Here is a 24,331-nt window from a genome sequence, read left to right on the forward strand (position 1 = left end):
GTGCTGAGCCGTTCACATCTGGCTAGCAGGGATCTTCCCTGATACCAGCCAGGTGGTGGGGGGAGGGGAAAAGCAATCATCCCAGAGAATTGGATGAGGGGAGGGGGTTAGTGTGGTTTCTGCTGCTGCACGTTAACAGGAAAAATGCAGCACTAAATGACCAACTCAACGGGCTTTGCTTGGTATGGGAAAGGAGGGGACTGCTGTTATGAAGGTTGCAGAAGCCAAAAAACTATGGCTTACCATGGCCACCTGCAAGCTAAATTCTGTTGCCCGGCCCTGCGTGTGTGATCTCTAACACCAAAGCCACAGGCGCTCAATATAAGATGCAAAATGCGACCTTGTACCAAAATCACATGTGCTATGTAATGTGAATAGCATTGTTCACTGTGAAAGAGTATAGCCATTGCTCTGTAAAATGTATCTTTTTAAATACTTCACTCCCTTTTTTTCCTCCAGCAGCTGCAAATGTTTCAAGCCTCCCTCCTCCATCCCAGAGGCTATCTCAGATAAGGCGACGAAAAAAAACGCACGCGCGATGACATGTTCTCTGAGCTCATGCAGTCATCCAGCACTGACAGAGCTGTGTGGAGGGACACAATAGCAGAGTACAGGATGGTGGCCAATGAACATGAGGCGAGGTGGCAGCAGGAAGATCAGAGGAAGCATGAGGAAACACTGGGGCTACTGTGGGATCAAATGGACATGCTCCGGCGTCTGGTGGAGGTTCATGAACAGCAGCAGGATCACAGACTGCCGCTGCAGCCCCTGCTTAACCGCCCTCCTTCCTTCCCAAGTTCCATAGCCTCCCCACCCAGACGCCCAAGAACGCAGGGTGGGAGGCTCCAGGCACCCAACCACTCCACCCCAGTGGACAGCCCAAGCAACAGAAGGCTGGCATTCAACAAGTTTTAAAGTGGCCTTTTCCTTCCCTCCTCCCACACCCCACCTGGGCTACCTTGTGAGTTATCTCCCTATTTTTATAATCAGTTAATAAAGAATACATGTTTTTTAAATGATAGTGATTTTATTTCCTTTGCAAGCAAGCTGAGATCGAAGGGGGGAGGGCGGGTGGCTTACAGGGAATTTAGAGGCAACCAAGGGAGTGAGTTTTCATCAAGGAGAAACAAACAGAAGTGTCACACAGTACCCTGGCCAGTCATGAAACTGGTTTTCAAAGCTTCTCTGATGCGCAGTGCTTCCTGCTGTGCTCTTCTAACGGCCCTGGTGTCTGGCTGCGCCTATTCAGTGGCCAGGCAATTTGCATCAACCTCCTACCCTGCCATAAACATCTCCCCCTTACTCTCACAGAGATTGTGGAGCACACAGCAAGCAGCAATAACAATGGGAATATTGGTTTCGCTGAGGTCTGAGCGAGTTACTAAACTGCGCCAGCGACCCTTTGAACGTCCAAATGCACACTCTACCACCATTCTGCCCTTGCTCAGCCTATAGTTGAACAGCTCCTGACTACTGTCAGGGTGCCTGTGTATGGCTTCATGAGGCATGGCATTAAGGGGTAGGCTGGGTCCCCAAGGATAACTATAGGCATTTCAACATCCCCAACAGTTATTTTCTGGTCTGGGAAGTAAATCCCTTCCTGCAGCCGTTTAAACAGACCAGAGTTCCTGAAGACATGAGCGTCATGAACCTTTCCCGGCCATCCCATGTTGATGTTGGTGAAATTTCCCTTGTGATCCACCAGTGCTTGCAGCACCATTGAAAAGTACCCTTTGCGGTTTATGTACTGGCTGCCCTGGTGGTCCAGTCCCAAGATAGGGCTATGCGTTCCGTCTATAGCCCCACCACAGTTAGGGAATCCCATTGCAGCAAAGCCATCTAGTATGACCTGCACATTTCCCAGAGTCACTACCTTTGATAGCAGCAGCTCAATGATTGCGTTGGCTACTTGGATCACAGCGACCCCCACAGTAGTTTTGCCCACTCCAAATTGATTCCCAACTGACCGGTAGCTGTCTGGCATTGCAAGCTTCCACAGGGCTATTGCCACTCGCTTGTGAACTGTGAGGGCTGCTTTCATCTTGGTATTCTTGCGCTTCTGGGCAGGGGAAAGCAAGTCACAAAGTTTCATGAAAGTGCCCTTACGCATGTGAAAGTTTCGGAGCCACTGGGAATCATCCCAGACCTGCAACACTATGCGGTCCCACCACTCTGTACTTGTTTCCCGGGCCCAGAATCGGTGTTCCATGGCATGAGCCTGCCCCATTAACACCATGATCTCCAAATTGCAGGGGAACGCAGTTTTAGAGAAAAGTGTTCATGTCCTCATCACCGCGCTGCTGTTGCCTCCTCACCTGATTTTTCAGGTGCTGGTTCTGCATACACTGCACGATAATGCACAAGGTGTTTACAATGGTCATAACTGCTGCGGTGAGCTGAACGGGCTCCATGCATGCTGTGCTATTGTGTCTGCTCCTGCTCAGGCAATCCAGGGAAAAGGGTGCGAAACGATTGTTTGCCATTGTTCTGACGGAGGGAGGGGCGACTGACAACATGGCTTACAGGGAATTAAAATCAACAAAGGGAGTGGCTTTGCGAGAAACAGAATGGCCCCCTCAAGGATAGAACTCAAAACCTCAAGGATAGAACTCAAAACTGGGTTTAGCAGGCCATAGATTTCACGGAGAGAGGGGGGAGAAAATGAATACAAAACAAATCTGGTCTATTTCTTGTTTTGATCCACTTCATCTATCTTTATACATCTTGCTAGCAGCCGACTGTGCAGTACGACTGCTAGCCATCGTCATCTCCTGGGTGCTCGGCAGAAGACGGTGCAGTATGACTGCTGGCCATCATCTTCTCCTGGCTGCTGATTAAAAGACAGTGCACTGCCGGTAGGACTGAATCGCCATGAGACGAAACTTAAAAGGGAAATGACCTGGCTGGGTCACTCCCAGGTTTCCCCAGGTGCCCTTGACCTCATCGAGGTTGGTTAAAAGAGCACCCTGGACTACGTCGACGACGGCTACCAGTCATACTGCACTGTCTGCTGCCAAAAGGCAATAAACTGCTGCTTTGTAGCAATGCAGTACCATGTCTGCCAGCTCCCAGGAGACATACGGTGATGATTAGCTGAGCGGGCTCCATACTTGCTGTGGTATGGTGTCTGCACGGGTAACTCAAGAAAAAAGGCGCAAAATGATTGTCTGCCCTTGCTTTCACAGAAGGAGGGAGGGAAAGGGGGCCTGACGATATGTACCCAGAACCACCCGCGACAATGTTTTAGCCCCATCGGGCATTGGGATTTCTACCCAGAATTCAAATGGGCGGTGGAGACTGCAGGAATTGTGGCATAGCTCCCGACAGTGCAATGCTCCGGAAGTCGACGGTTGCCTCGGTACTGTGGATACACTCCGCCGACTACATGCACTTAGAGCATTTGTGTGGGGACACACACAATCGACTGTATAAAAACGCTTTCTACAAAACCGACTTCTATAAATTCGACCTAATTTCGTAATGTAGACAAGGCCTAAGAAAGAATCACACAGGGCAGTTGTGAGTAACATAATTCAATGCACTCCTGGAAGGTGCTCAGATACTGAAGTGATGAGGACCAAATAACAAAGCTGAACAGAATAGAACAGAACCACTCATTTCCAACTCACCAGATGAGATGAACTATATGTCTCGTCTCTCAGCCCCTCAACAGCTAGAAGTGTCTACTTTAACCCAATTTGTAATTTCAGTCAGTGGAGATATGACATAGTATTTTTTAATAAAAAATTATGCAAAAAAGTGAACTTGAAAATAAATAACCCATGCATTTTTACGTAAGCTTATTTCAAAAGGACAGGGGGAAAATATTTAGTAGATTAATGTTTTGATTAATGGAATTCAGTGCGGCTTGCTGCAGAACTAAAACAGAACTCAAAATACAATGCCTTTAAATGGATTTTAAAAAATCGTTCTAATTCCCAAATAAAACTTTTCATTTGAATAAACACAGTTTACTATTTAGACTTAGAACTATTAGCCTATAAATATTTACTTTTAATAATTGGGCCTCACCATTTGCAGCGCATACACTCAACTTCATCCTTTTCTCCTTTTTTTTTAAAACTTTTGAATACTTCCTTGTCTTCTGAAACATATTCTGATTCAGATTTTAGTTTTCTTCCCGATTTAGTGTCAGATCTTTAAAGCATTATCTGTTAACAGCTTGAAATGTATACCTGGTGGGCGTAAATTTCATCAGTTCATTCAGGTGTGCATGCACTTCAGAGCTTGCCTTGAATTTAGCCGTATGAAGTGGAAATTCCTACTGTATTTTCCACTACATGCATCAGATGAAGTGGGTTTTAGCCCACAAAAGGTTATGCCCAAATAAATTTGTTAGTCTCTAAGATGCCATAAGTACTCGTCGTTTTGTTTTTTTTTGTTTTTTTTTTGCTGATACAGACTAACACGGCTACCACTCTGAAATTTGTTTATTGTGTGTATCTTCTAGACTAATACATAGCCTTACTTCAACAGGCAGCTTTGCATATACACACACAGACTAATGTTTCATCATAATACATATATCTCATGAAATGTATTGTATTTTTCTGATATAATGAGTTATTTTTTATATATTTGAATGATTCAAAAGTAGGGTGAAAAATCAGAAAAAAACCTATATAAGCACCCCGACTTTCACAATAAGCTAAAAATCAAGCTAATCCCATTTCAAAACCAGGCCAAAACAAGCCAATCCCTAAGAGCCCCAACACTCTACGTGACTAGATCCCCCCAGGCTGCAGTCTGGGACTGTGGTGGGCCCGCTGTGCACCCCTGACTCCGTCCCCTGCTTGCCCCTTCCCCCTGCTTGCCCTCCCTTGTCCCACGATCAGAAAAAAGAAGCAAAAAACTAGCCAACAAGCAACTCATGAGCCAATTAAGCCACAAACAAGCACTATTTCTGTGTTCTGTGTTTGGCATGTCTGCTAATAATACTTTTTGTAAAACCCAGGATTTTTTTGGTAAAAATAGGTTTAAGCTGAAAACAAAGAGGCTTAGGTATATACCCTAAGATACTGGTGTAGCTGTACTCTGTTTGCTTCACCATCTACACTGCTATTTATACCCATGCTAGCTGAGCATGTAGTGTGTATACTCTACACACCACACTAAGTGTCAATTTACCCTAACATTTGTTTGGGAAGCAGCTTGGTCTAACGGAAGAATAGAATCATAGAATCATAGAATATAAGGGTTGGAAGGGACCCCAGAAGGTCATCTAGTCCAACCCCCTGCTCGAAGCAGGACCAATTCCCAGTTAAATCATCCCAGCCAGGGCTTTGTCAAGCCTGACCTTAAAAACCTCTAAGGAAGGAGATTCTACCACCTCCCTAGGTAACGCATTCCAGTGTTTCACCACCCTCTTAGTGAAAAAGTTTTTCCTAATACCCAATCTAAACCTCCCCCACTGCAGCTTGAGACCATTACTCCTTGTTCTGTCATCTGCTACCATTGAGAACAGTCTAGAGCCATCCTCTTTGGAACCCCCTTTCAGGTAGTTGAAAGCAGCTATCAAATCCCCCCTCATTCTTCTCTTCTGCAGGCTAAACAATCCCAGCTCCCTCAGCCTCTCCTCATAACTCATGTGTTCCAGACCCCTAATCATTTTTGTTGCCCTTCGCTGGACTCTCTCCAATTTATCCACATCCTTCTTGAAGTGTGGGGCCCAAAACTGGACACAGTACTCCAGATGAGGCCTCACCAATGTCGAATAGAGGGGAACGATCACGTCCCTCGATCTGCTCGCTATGCCCCTACTTATACATCCCAAAATGCCATTGGCCTTCTTGGCAACAAGGGCACACTGCTGACTCATATCCAGCTTCTCGTCCACTGTCACCCCTAGGTCCTTTTCCGCAGAACTGCTGCCTAGCCATTCGGTCCCTAGTCTGTAGCTGTGCATTGGGTTCTTCCGTCCTAAGTGCAGGACCCTGCACTTATCCTTATTGAACCTCATCAGATTTCTTTTGGCCCAATCCTCCAATTTGTCTAGGTCCTTCTGTATCCTATCCCTCCCCTCCAGCGTATCTACCACTCCTCCCAGTTTAGTATCATCCGCAAATTTGCTGAGAGTGCAATCCACACCATCCTCCAGATCATTTATGAAGATATTGAACAAAACCGGCCCCAGGACCGACCCTTGGGGCACTCCACTTGATACCGGCTGCCAACTAGACATGGAGCCATTGATAACTACCCGTTGAGCCCGACAATCTAGCCAGCTTTCTACCCACCTTATACTGCATTCTTCCAGCCCATACTTCCTTAACTTGCTGACAAGAATACTGTCAAAAGCTTTGCTAAAGTCAAGAAACAATACATCCACTGCTTTCCCTTCATCCACAGAACCAGTAATCTCATCATAAAAGGCGATTAGATTAGTCAGGCATGACCTTCCCTTGGTGAATCCATGCTGGCTGTTCCTGATCACTTTCCTCTCATACAAGTGCTTCAGGATTGATTCTTTGAGGACCTGCTCCATGATTTTTCCAGGGACTGAGGTGAGGCTGACTGGCCTGTAGTTCCCAGGATCCTCCTTCTTCCCTTTTTTAAAGATTGGCACTACATTAGCCTTTTTCCAGTCATCCGGGACTTCCCCGGTTCGCCACGAGTTTTCAAAGATAATGGCCATATCTTTGTGCATATAAGACTATGCATAGAAACAGAAACTCCTATTTCTCAGTCTTGGCTTTGCCAATTTCGATGTGGCTTTGGACAAATCCCTTAACTTCTGTGTCTTGGTTGCTCCTTCTGTAAAATTGGGGAGAGTCAATCCTATGATCTGCCTTATACGGAATCCACCATCCAAAGTCAACATTTGCTCACAGCTATTACACAGCAATGCCACTACATTTCCCTACATTTCAAATAGGAATCAACTACAACAGGTCATACAACTCTTTTTGGTAATTACTGTAATTTTTAGGTTTTAAATGTCCCTCTTTTTGTTCAGGTGACTCTCATTTCAAGAAATATCACTCATTTTTGTCCCAAAGCTGTCAGTGTTCCACACAAACGTAGCTTTGGCACACTTTTATCGCTGAAAATTATTTACATCAGAAATAAAGAACCATGACAACACGTTTATAGATAATTTTTCACCCACAATAAATTAATCTTACACTATTTTAAGTTTCCTGAAGGAACATCTGTGTGTACCTTGGGTCTGTCACACACTGTGTTGCATACTTAAGCTTTGTCATGTTGACCACTGCAGATGTGTTGTGAGCAGAAATTGGTGCATATTTATTAAGCAATATGTGCCAAATAATAATGGTAATGGTCATCAGAGGAAATCCTCATTCAGATTCATTACATTTCATTTGGAGTCCACCAACTACCACTGACATCAATGAATGTTGAATCAGACTATAATCCCTATCTGGAATATGTTGTTTTTCAAGAAGTATAAATTAAATAAAAAAAGTCACGTCTCATTATAGAATAAGCATGTCTGCATGGGAAGATATAATAGTATAACTATGCTAGGAAGTTTCCCTGTGTAGACAAGCCATTCATAACATGCACATTTCTATTATTTTTAAGCAAGTAATGTTATCACATACAAAATGTTGTTCTGTGCCCTCCTATCATTTTATCTGAAGGCCATCCTGCTCTAACACTATATTCCCTTGCATTGCCCTGCATGAATGTCAAGCACTATGGGCACTTCTCATACAGAAGAGAAGAAAGTCTTCCTAAAAGCAAAGCACTTGCCTTAAAATAGAACTTCCCCCCTTATAGAAACATTAGATTTCATAAGAGAAAAATGTGGCATCAAGCAGCTTGATACATCTTTTCTTTTCTCTTTATTTTTGTTCTTTATTACAGAATGGACTCCTTTATTTTGTTAGCTCAGGTCAGCTTTGATTGCTTTTAATCAGTACATTGTGTACATAGCAGTCTTGGGTCGACTCCAGCTGCTCCCCCCTTTTTCATTCGTATGACATTTTGTAATATTAGTGCCAATGCCATTTTCAGATTGAAGTAATCACTTAAAAGGAAGGTCACCTTCATTGTACAATCCCAGTAATAAAGGCACAGTCATTTTTGCAAAATATCACCTATTCATTACTATTAGTATTTACAGTTATTTAAATATTGGCTTAGTATATGTCTAATGGCCAAGTGTTCCCCAACTGTGGGAAAAAGAAGAAAAGGAGGAAAAAAATTCCAATAAAATCTCAAACAAAGTTCTTCTTTTGAGTTTCCTCTGCATCCTCCCCTCTAAGAGGAGGAGTCTGTAGCCTTGTGCAGTGGAAGATACCTGAAAAACAGGAGGCAAACATACAGATTCAGGTCCTTCTGCGACAATTTTAGGAGTATCATGCCTCTATGCACCTCCTAAAGACTGCAGAGGGATGAGCTCAATTTAGATTAATTATTTGGATTATTCGAGTTCTAAATGTGAGGAGGGTCCATTTTGGTTAACGTACGAAATATTTTTTTAAAAAATAATTTCATATTTACCATTAAAAATTAAATATGATTTATGAACAAGTCATCAAATGGAAAATGCATAATAATTTGAATGTATAACACACACACACACACACACACACCACAGCTAGAGCCAGTTCCTCAATTAGATGGCACAGCTTTATACTTGTGGATTTATACCCAAATGGATGGCACAGATTTATGCCTGTGTATCTAAATGCAAGATTGTATTTAGCTATGACATTCTGAGTACCTTTCCCAGACCTGAAGAAGAGCTCTGTGTAGCTCAAAAGTCTCTCTCTCCCTCTTACCATCACAAATTGGTCCAATAAAAGATATTACCTCAACCACCTTGTCTCACAGAAAAGTGTTTCATTCCTTCAGTGGCACAATATCACTTTCACAAAAGTCACAGAAAAGAGCCACAATCTTACCTCACTTGTTTAACTTCCATGAAAGTCAGAGGCACAGCATAAAAGGCATAGAAGGATACGAACCAAACCTCCAATGTAAAATGTTTTTGTTAACAGTGGGTATCCAGTAGATCTTCTGTTTATAGTTTTAAGTGCATTTTAAAGTCATGCCTGAGTGGGAATACCATTTACTTTTGGATTGTGTATCTTACTTGAGATTACTGGAGAGATATGAAATACTTGCCATCTTTAGCGGTGATATGAGCCGGTAGCCTTGGAACATCAGCTCTTGACATTCCTTATGTGTACATACTGTGGTAAAAAAGGCATTTTTCATTTCTTGGGTCATTAGATTTTCAGATTATTGCCATATTTTGCATTATAGTATCTCCATCAAGGGCTTCAAACTTTAAAATATTAAACCTCACAACTACCCTACTATACAGATTCCATCAATATTACAATCTTCTTTTCTCTCTCTACACAGAGGAAAGTGAGGCACAGACAGGTTAAATATTTGTTTTAGGCCACACAAAAAGTCTGTGACATATGGAGAAAAATGTGAGCCTCTACAATGTAGGGCTGGAATGGACCTCAAGAAGTCATCAAATCCAGCTCCCTGTGCTGAGGCAGGACCAAGTATGGGAACTTTTAAGTTGCAGCCAACATTAGGCCTGCACTGCCCTGCAATCTAGAGAGAGAAGATGAAAACAAACATTTGATTGGGAAAAAAAACCTCATCAATTCTACTGCCCTCAAAATCTCAAAGCAAATCTATTTCCAGTTTCAAATACATTTGGTTATTTCCCTCTTCTATCCTCCCCCTCCATCCCCAATTATTCTGCAGTTCAGGGCACTTCTGGGCAGATTCCAGACTTCTTGAAACAGAATTGCCAAATTGAAAAAATGTTTATGGGGAAGGAGATTGTTGGGATTTTCTTTTTTGGGCAGTGGTTGCTTGGTTGCTTGTTTTTAAAATATTGCATGAGTTGGGAAGGAGAAAATATTGAAATTCTCACAAAAAAATCATATCCTTTAAAGATTTTTCAACTCAGTTTGCAGATCCAGGGGGTAATTCATAGTTTGGATACTTCTCAAATATCCAAGCTATTCAAACTGAACTGAATCTCCAAACCTTTTGAAGTGTGCTTCCATTCTCAAAAGTATCTATGTCAAAATGTCAACTTGTTACTTAACTGACTGGTTCCTTGTGTATATTTAGAGATATATGTGTTTATTCTAGTGAAGACAAAAGTATGTTGTTACTGCTTTTCTCCTATTAGCAGTGCAAAAGCACTGCAGCTGAGTGAACTAATTTTCTCCCTTCTCACACAGCAACAGATTTGTTAACTAAATTCCAAATGAAGATAATGGGGTTGAACGGATGTAACTGGTGGTCTCATTTGACCTGCAGGACCTTCTTTAGTAATGATGATGCACAAGAATAAAAAGAAATCCATCTTGATGCTGGATCACACTAGCATGGCTTGCATTAATGGGAAAAATATTTATTTTTAAAGTAACATTTGATTTGGAAATTGAGAAACAATACAAATGGAATCCCACAATGCCATTTTAGAGTTACTTTGGGTACTAAAACTGCACTTTAAGAATCACTTATCACGAACTTAAAGTAGCTACTAAATCTGTCATTGGAATGTCGTATGGACAAAAAAAATAATTAGTCATATAATGGTGTTACCAAGTCATTGAAGACTCTTGGAAAAATAGTACTAAGAAGGCAGCAACTGCCGGAAGCATCTCTTACCAGTACAGTAGGTTCTTTAAACTAAGCTAGAAAACCTGCAAGGTGCTAATAAATTGGGTACAACAGTACCTTTTGCTTTTAATTAGATGTTTGTTCAGAAACCACATTAAACAATAATATCCAAAGAAGGTGATAATGCACATGTGTTTTCTCCAGTGATGTCTAAAAGATGAGAAGATTTAAATTACACTGAGCCCAGCCATCTCCCACCCCTATCAGAAACAGCACAAATTTTAATTAGCTGCATGATCAATATGTATAGATGGTATGTGATGTCTGTCCACACTTTAATTTTTTCAGATAAAGTGAGGTGTTCAAAAGATAAAATGACTATCTCCTCACCCTAAAAGCTTTCCTGGCACCATCCTTACCAGTGAATTTTCTCTTTTGGATGGATATAATTTTTAAAGTGATTTATATTAAAATGTTAAACTTCCACAATGAAGTTAAGCATGTAAAGAGGCACCAAAATACAAAGACTCAAGAGGTATATTAGAAAATGGGATATGTCAGATTCACCACTTCTCAAAGGTATTTTTAGGGACCATAAACTCTTCTTTTCCCACCTGAAGCAATGCAGAGTTTGTTGAGGAGCTTCCTACAGTACTAGCAACTCTCAAAGAGTATACCTGAAGAGCACTGAGGTCAAAATCATAGGACTAAATCTTCATCTATCACAGTCCCATTGAGCCACTGAAATCAATGGAAATACCACAATTTGCACCAGCTGATAATCTTATACCAGGGGTCTCAAACACGTGGCCCACAGGCCGAGTTATTTCCTGCAGCCCGCCACAGCTCCCCTCACCCCCACCCCCTCACCTCCGTGCCCCCCGAGCATGCCAAATCTCTGTTCCTCAACCTACCTCCCAGCACTTCCTTTGGCAGCAGTTAGGACTTTCCAGAAGGGAGGAGTGGGGACGTGGCGTGCTCAGGGGAGAAGGCAGAGAAGAGGCGGAGTCGGGGCTGGGATTTGGGGAAGGGGTTGGAATAGGGGCGGGGGGGGCAGAGACTTCGGGGAAGGGGTTGGAATGGGGGCAGGAAGGGGTGGGAAGAGGCGGGACCTCATGGAAGGGGAGGAGTGGGGGCAGGAACGAGGGCAGGTGGGGCTTTTGTGTCTTTGTATGAAAAGGTGTTAGTGATGCGGCCCTCGGGCCAATGTGCTAGTCCTCATGTGGCCCCCGTGGTGATTTGAGTTTGAGATCCCTGTCTTATGCTGTATTTTTCTACACTAAGAAAAATGCCATTTAACAAACATGCACAAGACATCAAGGAGACTTTGTTTTAGTCTGAATGGACAAATGGTAACAGAGTAAGAGCTCTAACATTCAATGGGGGAGTTGCATTGATGCTAGGTTGTCTATTGTTTGGGTATAAGAGCTGAATTTCCAAGTTAGGGGGCTCATACATTATAGCACCTTGAAACCATAGTTTACCAGTGGTAATACTGATGAATGATCCAAAGCAGTCAATAGACTTTTGGTTAGCTTTAGGATTTTATTATGTGTATTTGTGGTCTCAGTGTTCTAGTAGCTACATCAAAAATCCACCACTCAGACCCCATTGGGAGGTCCAGTACTTAAGTACATGTGCTTAAGTATCTTTATTCTGATCTTACACTAGTATTGATCAGGAGTACCCATTTTGAAGTGAACCACCTTGAATGGTAAAAGCAGTATAAATTAGATCAGATAGTGCAAGAACTTCTGAGAATACTGAACAAAGCACTGGAGGATAAACCATAAGGAGTAGTTGCCATTCTCAGGAAGATAGAAATTAAAGAGAAAAAAGACTGTAAGTGATCTAGTGTAGAATTCTAGTATTTACTTTTCCAGGGATATAAGCAGGCTTTATTCTCTTCTTTCTTACCCCAGTCAAGAGCAATTCCACTGGAGTTCAGAGTTATTCTGGATTGACACCAATCTAACGGTTCAAAATCTGGCCAAAGGGATTCACATATTTCTAAGTGAAAAAAATAGTGTAAGGAGAACCAAGCCCTTAGTATTTATCTCTCATGGCACATTTCTCTAGGCCAAATTTCAGTCTTGTCACATTCTCATAAAACATCTAAATTAAGAGCTCTATCTCCTTGCCAGTTGTTGCCATCCTACATAAAGGATGGTGAAACAGGTTCAAATACACTAGCAACTGAATTAAAACTGATTGTTTTTTTGTTTTTTTTTTAATTTGGAAGACATTTCAGTTAACTTAAGGGGAAAGAACAACAACTTAAGCTCAGTCCAGGTACTGACAGAAAGAGTGTAATTGAGATATTTCCTACCCAATTTAAAGCAAGCAGTACTGGAAATCTTCTTCCTGCAACACTTTGAGCCCATTTGCACAGACCCGAAAGGTTAGAACGATTCGGATAAGCATCAGAGAAACATCAGAACAATCTAAATGACTGCCTCATTTAAGCATGTTATGCTCCATTTTTATTTCTTCTCACCATCTCCATTATATGAGGCACAATTCCCGGAGTGGGAAGACCCCAAAGTGCACACACAGCTGACAGCAGAATTCCATTTTCCCATTATCGCAGTGAGATGTATGGCATGTCTCATTTAAATTATGCACAAATCAAAGATGTTTCACATAAGTGAAGGTAGCACAGGGCCCTTCAGAAGAAAACAAATTCTTTCTCCCTAAGACCATGACCATCTGTCTGTCAATTTAGATTAATCACACTGAGTTATCATCTCAATCACAAATATCTCAGAAGCACAGGGCCTGATCCAAAAACCACTGAAATCAACGGAAGTCTTCCCATTGATTTCAATAGGCTTTGGATCAGACCCTGGTGTGAAGACCTAGAAAAGACTGATACATAACAGCATGGGCCTGATTCTCCATTGCCTTGAACCATTTATGTTTTTAATCAGATTTCTCAACTCACCCCAGTGACAGAGTTTTCCACCTACTTTCCACCTGCAGTCACTGGGCTTAGTTCTCTATTCCCCTGCAGCTTGTGTAGCCATTTATACCAGTGAAAGTGGGCAGGAAATGGTACCAAATTGGAATCGTAGCATTTCCCACCTACTTTGCATTGGTACAATCGACTATGCAAGATACTGAGCAACAGAGAAGCTGAACCACTTTGTATAAACACGAATGGCTACATGAGGTACAAATCAGCGAAGAACTGCACCCCATCTCTGTCTCTGATGTCTGATTTCTTTCCGCCATCTCAGAAGTTGAAAGATCAGGTTTGGCAACCTGCCTCTTTTAAGGCAGGCAATTAACAATACAATTGGTAGGATTTTCAGATGGGGTATTTTTAAGATACAACTTTTTTGGAGCTGACTCAGTGTTCATGAAAGATAACAGACAGCCCTGGAGACTGAAGTCTTCAATCCCTAGGAGAGGTCAAGCAAGGCAAGCTCTCACTACTGCTCCCCTCTAATATGCATCTACCCTGACCTAAAAGGATCACCTCTCATGGTAGGAGAATAGATTAATCTCAATGATCATTTCTATCCTTTGCCTCTCTGCTGAGCAACTTTTCATTACAGTTTTATGCAGCCAACCTTCTCTCTTCAAGAAAACTAAAAAGGTATGAAAATATATGATCCACAATAACATTTTTCAGAGTAACAGCCGTGTTAGTCTGTATTCGCAAAAAGAAAAGGAGTACTTGTGGCACCTTAGAGACTAACCAATTTATTTGACCATAAGCTTTCGTGAGCTACAGCTCACTTCATCGGATGTAGCTCACGAAAGCTCATGCTCAAATAAATTGGTTAGTCTCTAAGGTGCCACAAGTACTCCTTTTCTTTTTGCGAATAACATTTTTGTGACCTTTTCTCTGTGCTTCAAACATAAGCTCAACTGATACTCAAACTCTGACCTATTTTTAAATCATACCAAATATTATATCTGAAATATTAAGATACAGGGAATTAAGATGGTCCCTAAAGAGTCCAGAACAATACCATTGTTTAAAAGATAACACACACTGAAAGGAATTTTTAAGAGCCTCTTTTTACATGATAATTAATTCCTATAAATCTTCATTGCAGTCTTGTGATATATAAGTGGATGCTAATAAGCAATGCAGAAAGACTCTGCTTGTTAAAATACAAAAGAGATATTCCTTATGTTTATACATGTGTAAATACAATTAATATTATGGGACCGACTGGAAACAAAATTGCTTTAGCTAACAAACCATTGCAGTGCAATCAAATGTGATACCAAATGTAATTGTAAGAGATCCATTTGGGGAATCAAGCAATTATTTCAACACAGAACATGTCCACTCCACACACGCTTTTCCTTCTTTTTTAAAAAGCCTCTGAAATCCAGAAGAATAATTGGACTATCGTAAGTGACAAAAAATATCTTCTTTTCAGTCTTCAAAATCTCAAGAAATTCGGAGTAGCAACTGATGAGGTTTGGTCGATTTGATGGCTGCATTAATCTGAACTAATTTATAAGTACATTTTTTGTTTCTCCAACTCCATATTCAACTAGGGAATTGTGTGCTGCCCGGAGTAAAGGAAATGGAGAAGGGCAGTGAATTAAGTGGGCTTTTTTTCTTTTTTCTCGTTATGTTCCTGCTGTTCAATATTTTGGATTCTTCTTTATAGTGTTCACATAGGTCTCAAGAGACCTAACACTTTCATAAGAGGCACATTGTATTTTATGGCCTTAAAGGTAACTGCAAATCAGATATATTTTAATTGGCATTGTGTTTAATCAGAAAAATGATATTTTACAAACCAATATGTAATTAAAGCTGCTCTCCTTTACTCCAGAAAATATCCAGGATCTCTAATATTCCTTTGAAATGTTAAGGTACTTTTTCAGTAATTATTCCTACTGCCTCAATGTTAAATTATTGATGCAAGGCATTAAGAAGTTATTAGACTCTTTAGAATAGTTAAAACTCTAAAGCATTCATGTTAAAATGGATTTTTAAAAGAAATTCTGTAAAAAATCATTTGGTTTCTATTATATTTATGATTTCTAAACATTCCTGTGTTATAAAGGTTTATTGGCAATGCTCCTGCATCTTAATAAAATTCTACTTACATACAGAAAAATTCACTTCACATAAACCCAGAGTGTTTCGGCTCTATAGTTCTGATCCATTGCCCACTGAAGCCAGTAGAAATATCCATTGGCTTCAGTTGGCTTTGGATCAGTCTCTATGAAGGCTGAATCCCAGATGGGGAGATCCACTCTCAGACACAAGATGCTGGGCTTGTCATGCAGCCCCTCCATCTGCTATTCCAGGCCATGGGCTGGAACAGTGACCACAGCCCCTCTGTGCTGGTAACTCAGAGCATCGGGGGCAACTGGATCTATGTAAGGGCCCAGTCCATACGCACATTCTTAACTTTAATCACATAAGAAGTCCACTGAATTCAGCATGCCAGCCCTCTGCCACAGATGTGAAGTTCATCCATAATACATATCCACAATTAATTTATATTCAGTGCATTATGTTTCATTCATCATTTTCTAAATTTTAACTCTTTTATTAGGCTGTGCTCACCTCATCAAGTCACTAGAAAATTCAGATTTCAGTTTGTGTTTATGGTGCTATATAAAATACATTTATTAAATACAAAATAGCTACCCAGTGTATTTATTTAAGGAAAATTCCAAAGTGATGAGAATGTCACGAGAATACATTGTGTAGTGTTGACATAGACTCATTACAGCTTCCAGGAGATTACTGAACCTGAAATGCTTTGCAGTCTGTATGTATGGTCTCATCCTTGCACATCATAACCCCACAATCAGTTCAGTGGAAGTGGGTCTTGCCCACATGCTCAAAGTCTAACTGATCACCATATTTGAGGTCGGGAAGGAATTTTCCCTGGGGTCAGATTGGCAAAGATCCTGGGGTGGGGGGGTTGCCTTCCTCTGGATCATGGGGCATGGGTCACTTGCAGGTTTAAATGAGTGTAAATGGTGGATTCTCTGTAACTTGAAGTCTTTAAATCATGATTTGAGGACTTCAATAACTCAGCCAGAGGCTAAGGGTCTATTACAGGAGTGGATGGGTGAGGTTCTGTGGCTAGAAATGTGCAGGAGACAGACTAGATGATCATGATGGTCCCTTCTGGCCTTGAACTCTATGAATCTATGAGTTAGGTTAACACAGGATGCAGGTTTGGGCCTTTAGGACCTGATTGAAAGACCACTGACATCAGTGAAAAGACCCGCCCTGAATTCAGTGGGCAATGGATTGGGTCTTAAGGTTGTGGCAGAATTGGGTTGTAGCAGAATTGGGTTCCCTCTAAAATACCAAACTTAACCCTCTGCTTCAAGTTGCTCTTTTCTAACTCTACCTTGCTAACTCAGGGTTGAAAACATAACCCTTCCCCTTTGTTTACACAGTTCACTGAGAAAATGTTAGTTCTTTACCAGCTCTAGGCCACATCACCCTCTACTTACTCCATAGTCTCCATTTTCTTAAACAGTGTGACAAATCCAGTGTATACCACCATGCAATCCCAGCAAAGTCTGTCTCTTCTGTTAGAAGCTTCCCTTTCTGAAGTAGGTTAGCTCTTATACTTGCCGTAGCCCTAAATAGTCACTTTTGTGTAGTTTGTTTGAACACCAAACACTTGAATCATAACTTTCCAGATGCCAGGTAGGTTTGTTATTGATACATCCCCTGACTTTGGGGGTGAGGGATGGAAGGAGAGGACTATCTCTCAAAGCAGTTCAAGTAAAATAAATATTGATCTGATGCTCTACTAAAATGTCCCAAACTCTGAGCTTTTGAGCACTGAAAAAAGTGAAGTTCATTTACTTTTTGCTTGCAGTTCTTGTGTAATAGTTCTCAATTTCAGCTGGAAAATAAAGCTAGAAACTAGAAATATTACAAGAAAGTCTTCTCTCATGGAACTAGAGATCATTAAAAATGAGGACTTTTTCATAAAGAAGAGTCTCTTTGTTTTCATCCAAATTTGAATTTCATCTACATTCTTCCTAACTATCCCCACCCCCAAAAAGTCAGAGAATTTTTACTAGCTCTACATGAAACTATCAGCAGAATTAACCAGAAAGTTTGGGGTAAGTTTGGATAAACTTTGCATTTTTAGAGTTATCTGAACTGAACCTTTGGAAATTTACCCCACACCAATTATTTTAGCATCATCTAATTAGCCAAGGATACTAGATCTCTGTCCCAGTTCAACTCTAGCTTACAGACAAAATCTTTGAACCTTAGTATATTTTGAACACTTTTGTTATGTAATTGTGCACAAATATTTACATTCAGAACCAGCTGTTACAACAGATGCTCTGACACTTTTTCTACTGGCACACTTCTCATACCTCTACACAGACCTCAAAACTTATGTCATGTCTTTCACCCTCGCTCCCCTCGGTTTCTTCCACTGAAATCAGCCAATATAGTTACTTTGTATGAGTGAGCCTCCCGTGTAATATTGTGGGGTTTTTTTTGCTTGTTTTGTTTCTTCCCCCCTCCAAAACCCCGCAGGCTATCGTGCTACAATATGGCTGTCAAGATCATTGCGGATCATGAGCTAATTAAAATCAGCAATAGACTGTTTCCAAAAAAGCTTGTTTCTCTTGTGATTCATATGCATGGTGCTGAAGGGGCTTTAATAACCCAAAAGAAATAACTCCATCCAACAAGACACTATGAAACCACAAATACAATAAGAAGCAGAGTCCATTGAAAACCTTCTACAGTACAGCTTCTGCTTCCAAAACAGTCATTAGGAGAATGAATCTTGCAGTGAAACATAAGTTTATCAAAAAGATCTGTGTGCAAGCTAATTTGATCAGGCAGTTTCTAAAAAGTAGGCCAGAAGAGAAGAAAGATTACTTCTGGCTAAAATGGAACAAATTAAATTATAAGATGCTTAATACATTTATTCTCAATTTAATTGCATAACCTAATGTCAAGGTTATTATATTCTGCACAGTGTTCTCATCCTAACTCAAAACAGTAAAGCACAAGCTTGGTTTGCAGCTAATTTATTACAAATCCAACTGCAGACTCTTTTGGCCTATAAGATATGCACAGATTGTGATTGCTTTAACTCTATAACTCCAGCCACTGCCTGAACTGTGTACATTAATATAAAATTACACTTAAAAAATTACTTTGCGATCTCTCCTGGGTGATGAATTCTGATGAGACCTGAAGGGAGTATGACAATCAGCATCTCTCCCATTGAAGGTGAAGGGCAAAAGAAAAAAAGGAAAGCCTAGAGACAGTGCTAGCCAGGTGGCACAAGTGCATAGTGTAGCAGTAAAAGAGTGTATGATCAAACATAAAGTATCCAAAACTATCCACCCCCTTGTGCACTGAGCCCACCAAAACTGCAGACTCTTGCCCATTAGTGATCCAGGCTCTTCTGAGCTAGTTACAGGATCTGAATTTGGCCAGAACCTAAGTCATATTTTTAACTGTGTGTGTATAAGTAGGGCCCTACCAAATTCGTGGCCATGAAATCACGTCACAGACCATGAAATCTGGTTTCCCCCTGTGAAATTTGGTCTTTTGTGTGCCTGTACACTATACTATACAGATTTCACGGGGGAGACCAGTGTTCCTCAAACTGGGGGTCCTGACCCAAAAGCGGGTTGCGGGGAGATTGCAAGGTTATTTTAGGGGGGTTGCGGTATTGCCACCCTTACTTCTGAGCTGCCTTCAGAGCTGGGTGGCCAGAGAGCAGCAGCTGTCGGCCGGGTGCCCAGCTCTGAAGGCAGCGCCCCAGCAGCAGCAGCACAGAAGCAAGGGTGGCAACGTCATACCCTGCCACCCTTACTTCTGCGCTGCTGCCTTCAGAGCTGGGCATCCAGAGAGTGGCGGCTGCTGACTGAGGGCCCAGCTCTGAAGGCAGCAGCACAGAAGTAAGGGTGGCAATACCGCACCATGCCCATGTGATGTAAGTTTGTGTTTGGGACAAAGGCTGTTCAAGTCACATGGTAGAGGATATAAAAAGGCAACTGCATCATCTCCATTTGGTCTTCAGTCTTGCTTCTCACCCCTGAAGTAACTTCTCTACAAACAGAAGCTTAGAACAAAGGACTGATAGACCCATCCAAGCTTTGTATGTGTTCCAAAGGGACTTTAGAAGCTAGAAAAATCACCAGTGCTCTAAGAACCTGATACATAGAACTTCAGAGTCCATATATGTATCTGATTGTTTTGACCATTTAACAACTCTCTTCTTGTTCTTTTCTTTTATAATAAACCTTTAGATTTAAATACCAAAGGATTGGCTGGCAGTGTGGCATTTTGGGTAAGATCCAAACTAATATTTATCTAGTAATGTGGCTGGTCCTTTGGGAATCAGAAGAACATTTAGTATAGTGAATAGAGTTTTAAGTAACTTCTCACTTTACTGGACCTATTTGCTGATTGGGAGCCAGAGACTGGAATGCAATAAAGGGGGGCTCTGTGATTTCTTTTTTCTAGCTTCTTTAGAACCAGTGTAGGGGATCAAGAGCACAGTTTTGTGGCTGGTCGGTGAGTCTAACTACAATGTTAACCATCAGTTTTGGGAGAATCTGCTTTCCTTTTTGCAGCCTGCCCTGCCCTTGGAATTTTCAATATGGGCTACCCTAGGCACCTTCAGTCACACCACTGTCCTACAGAAACTGATTTAACTCAAATGTATTCATTGTTCACTGCAAAGCAAATTAGCAGATGTAAAGCATAGATTTTTTTCCATCAGGCCCCATCCATGTTTTCAAGGGAACAGATCCCTGCTGACACAGCTATAGTGACAAGTTAAATTTGCAAGAATAGAGTGACAATAGTAAAGTGGGAAATTTTTGAAAAGGTAGATGAGGGGAAAAGTGAAAACTTACCCCAAACTCATCCCTCCACTGATGCGATTTTTGAAATGTCTCTGCTTTTGTTGCAAGGTTCTGAGGAAAAAGAAAAAGACATCAATTTGGTGTTTTCAATACTTGTCTTAATATAATGATGCTTGTAAACAATGGTCATTATAGGAATGCCTATTTTTCTAACCCACATAACAGCTAGCTGCATAACCGTATTAATATGACACTGAGGTGTAACAGGTGGTAGGCCAGTTTCAGTTTATAGTTTCTTAAATTTCTTATTTATTTATTTTTTCTGGGGACACTAAACTTATGAACAAATATGAGAGATCACTGTGAAGACTTTTAAAGATGCCCGTCTACAAGTGGGATGTACTCAATATATTGGACCCTCTGCTGCACATCCAGTTGAATCCACAGGGTGAAGATCAGGACACCTGTATAAAGCCCAAGAAATAATGCTTTACTCAGGTTGTTCACCTGCAGTGGTGTGTGAGAAACAGATAATGTGCAGTTTCTCCAGCCTGCGGGAATGATACTGGGCTTCAGAAAAGAGGCATTGCCATACTGGATATTAATGATCTTCCACCTCATCTCTTCTAGGCTGCTAGCTCAGCCTGTAGACTTGAACAGCAACTGCTATTTCAGTGAGGTTTCCAAGTCATTTTCATCTGCCTAATACCAATTACTATTACAAGCATTTATTTGTAACCCATCACGGTGGTGACATAGATATCACAAGACAGTCTGAGCTATTAGAGATCATGACATGATTAAGTTGCTTCCTTCATAGGCCCCACTTTGTGTTTCATCTCCTTTCCTGCCTAGTCACTGTAAAGCTTGTCTGTCTCACCAACAGAAGTTGGTCCAATAAAAGATATTACCACTCCCACCCTGTGTCTCTAATATCCTGGGACCAACACAGCCATCACAACCCTGCATATTCACTGTAAAGTAATTTGCATGTGAATTGCCCCTCTCTAAATCAAAGAATTCTTTCACCCAAAATTTCAGAAATCCAACACTGGTGGTAAAGCTCTCATCAACCCCATCTCTCTTTGGTGCTCAACTCACATATATTTACCTAACGGGTAAAGCTGAATTCCTAATCAAATCCATCAGGAAACACAACACGGGAGCCACAGTACTAGAGCAAGTCTCTGACCCTATCTCGTTTGTTGTCCTCCCTGTGGCCGTAACCAGTCCCTGATAAATCAGCAGGCTAGGACAATAAACTATTTATACAAACATAATGACCTTAGCCAATGTAATCAATGTATGACCACTGGGGCAGATCATTCTCTGTAGCATGAAGATTGACATCCCGTGTTACTTTTTAACCAAGACACTGTAGTTGTAACTGTTTATTCCTCATACATGTAAATATATTATTTTTTTTATCTCATTAAGTTATTTACTTCTTTCTTCTCCTTATTAAGTGATATTTCTATAGGTGGATATACACTCTCTTTATATATATTTAATGTATTTATTTAAATGTGTTGCCTTTCAATTTCATTATGCAGTAAGGGTCATGGTGAAGGAAGAATGTCTGTCCCTTCTGATTCTTCTTGTGTCAAAACATTATAATCCTTTTCATTTATTTTTCATTTTAAAAACCTCCTCATACATAATTCCCAAGCCTTTTCTGGTTCCCTCTCTAGACATTTCCCTTTTTTCGGCTATACTCTGAGATGAGTAACTACAAAATTAATACTCAATTGAGTAAAAGCACGCCATATATTTTAAAAATGCCATTATATTTTCTGCTGTTCCTTTTGCTCATCCACACATGGTAATCACTAGATAGACTGCCCTGAGCACATGCTGACCATAACTACTCCAACTTTTTCTTGAGAGGTTCTAGCTAATTCATAATCAGTGTTTCTGAAAAAGTTTCTTTCCCTAACATGCATTCCCTTGCACTTATCACCATCAATTTAATCTGCCATTATGTTATCCAATCACTAAGATTTATTAGATCCTGGAAATAATGTGTTGGCGAGCATATGTTTCTGCATAAATTTTACCACCTAAATACTTACCTCACATTATAGGTGGGGCTAATAGCACCGCCTATTAATGTTGCCAGACACGTCCCACTATAAGGCCACGGTTTCAGTTGTTTATCATCTAAACAGCCATTTAACAGCCAGATTTTAACTGTTTGGGCTAAAAGTTTCCATGCCCAGGTTCCTGTCTCAGGCAGATATTTTCTTTTAAAGAATATGTCACCCAAAATGCTAAAGCCATTTCCAAGAATAAGCATAACTAGTTTTGCCCATATTAAAAAATTCTAGTGACCTTTTCTTTGAAAAGCTCTAATGTTCCCATGCTCAGAAATCTGACAGAAGAGTGGCCTTTTCCCAACCCTATGAAAATCTGTCAATATATGGCCAAGTTACAAGCCTCTAGGAGGGAAGGGGGTGGGCAGTGTGGAGAAACAGTTCACACATGCTCAATAAAGACTGGCTAGAGCTGTGCGGCTAATACATTCTGATGATTCCATCTGCACCAAGCATGCTCCAGGCCAGGGCTAAGCAGGAAATTATCTGCAATTACAGCTCTGGGCTGCTACAAGCTGGGTGGGGACAGGCTGGCACCAGAACTAAAAGCAGGGAGATTTTCTTTCCGGTGCTCTCAATCTCCCCATGCTGGTGTCCAGGCAGCAGGGAGGAGTAAGCTTCCTGATTGGAATGCACAGGTACCTACTGACATTTCCTACTTTTTGAGGACTCGACTTTGCAGCCTTAATAGCGTTCTTTTAATGTAACTTTGGTTTGGGTTTTTTGTGTGTATTTGTTTGGGGTTGGGGTGAGGGTGAGACAGAGATATAGATATATATGTCTCATGAAATTCCTCGCACAATCTGTGGAGAACTCCCACTACGAACTGCTTTAGCACCCTCTCTTTAAATTCATCTTCAGACTTTGTAATGAAAGTCAGACGTCAGGGAAACAGCAAAGGAAGCACACAAGGATATCAACAAACACATTTCCGTATGTTTATTGCACAGAACACACCTTTCTAACAGGCCTTTGTTACAAGGAAAAGGTAATTCAAAGACCTATCCTTCATTTTAATATCCAACTCAGGCAAAACAGTGTAAAGGAGGTATGTTATTAGAGATATGTTGTTAGTGGGAAGAAATGGGGCTAGATGGCTCAGGGGATTGATAACAGGATTCTAAAACTCTCTGATTTTAGTAATCTATTTGAATCTAGTTAAGATCAATAGTGAATAAAATTAATTACCCTCTGATGACATCTTGGTCACTATGGGACAGATCCAAAGTCAGTTAAAGTCAATGGAAAGATCCCCATTGACTACAATAGGCTTTGGATCAAATCTTATGTGAAATGAATTGGTAGTGTCCATTTTATTGCCAGTTGACCGATAACAACAATAGTTTTATAATGTGTAAATCGTCGCTTTTGTTTGCAGTCTCAGCCAAGAGGCTGAGACCTGAATGATCACCATCCTGCTGGTGGTGCCTTTAGAAACGAGTTTGGCCACAGCGGTTGGTGGGAGGCTAAGGGCTTGGCTGCACATATGAGTTAGAGCGCATTAAAGGAGCCCCGGGCGCACTAGCTCACTACCTGTCCACACTGGCAAGGCACGCAGAGAGCTCTGACTCCGTGACTAGAGCGCTCCTGGTACTCTACCTCAGCAAGTGGAATAACATTTGGTGTGCCCCTGCTGGGGCACCGTGACACCAGTGTGGATGCCCAGTCTGTTAGTACACTCTAATCGGCCTCCAGAAGTGTCCCATAATGCCTGTTCTAGCCACTTTGGTCATCATTTTGAACTCTACTGCCCTGCCGTCAGGTGACCAACCGTCAGACCAGCCCTTTAAATTCTCTGGGAATTTTGACAATCCCCTTCCTGTTTGCTCAGCCAG

At 41.2% G+C, this 24,331-nt stretch overlaps 1 protein-coding gene across 3 annotated transcripts in view; it reads right to left on the reverse strand.

Moving 5' to 3' along the window:
• CACNA2D1 (calcium voltage-gated channel auxiliary subunit alpha2delta 1) overlaps positions 1-24,331 on the reverse strand; it is a 690,472-nt gene that overhangs the window by 363,332 nt on the left and 302,809 nt on the right. For all 3 annotated transcript variants that reach the window (XM_048836497.2, XM_048836498.2, XM_048836499.2), the window contains exon 4: positions 20,455-20,514. In XM_048836497.2, the coding sequence (XP_048692454.1) occupies positions 20,455-20,514 (60 nt within the window). The remainder of the gene's footprint in view (positions 1-20,454; positions 20,515-24,331) is intronic.

The sequence above is a fragment of the Caretta caretta genome, chromosome 1, assembly GCF_965140235.1.
Source record: "Caretta caretta isolate rCarCar2 chromosome 1, rCarCar1.hap1, whole genome shotgun sequence".
Lineage (NCBI taxonomy): Eukaryota > Metazoa > Chordata > Testudines > Cheloniidae > Caretta > Caretta caretta.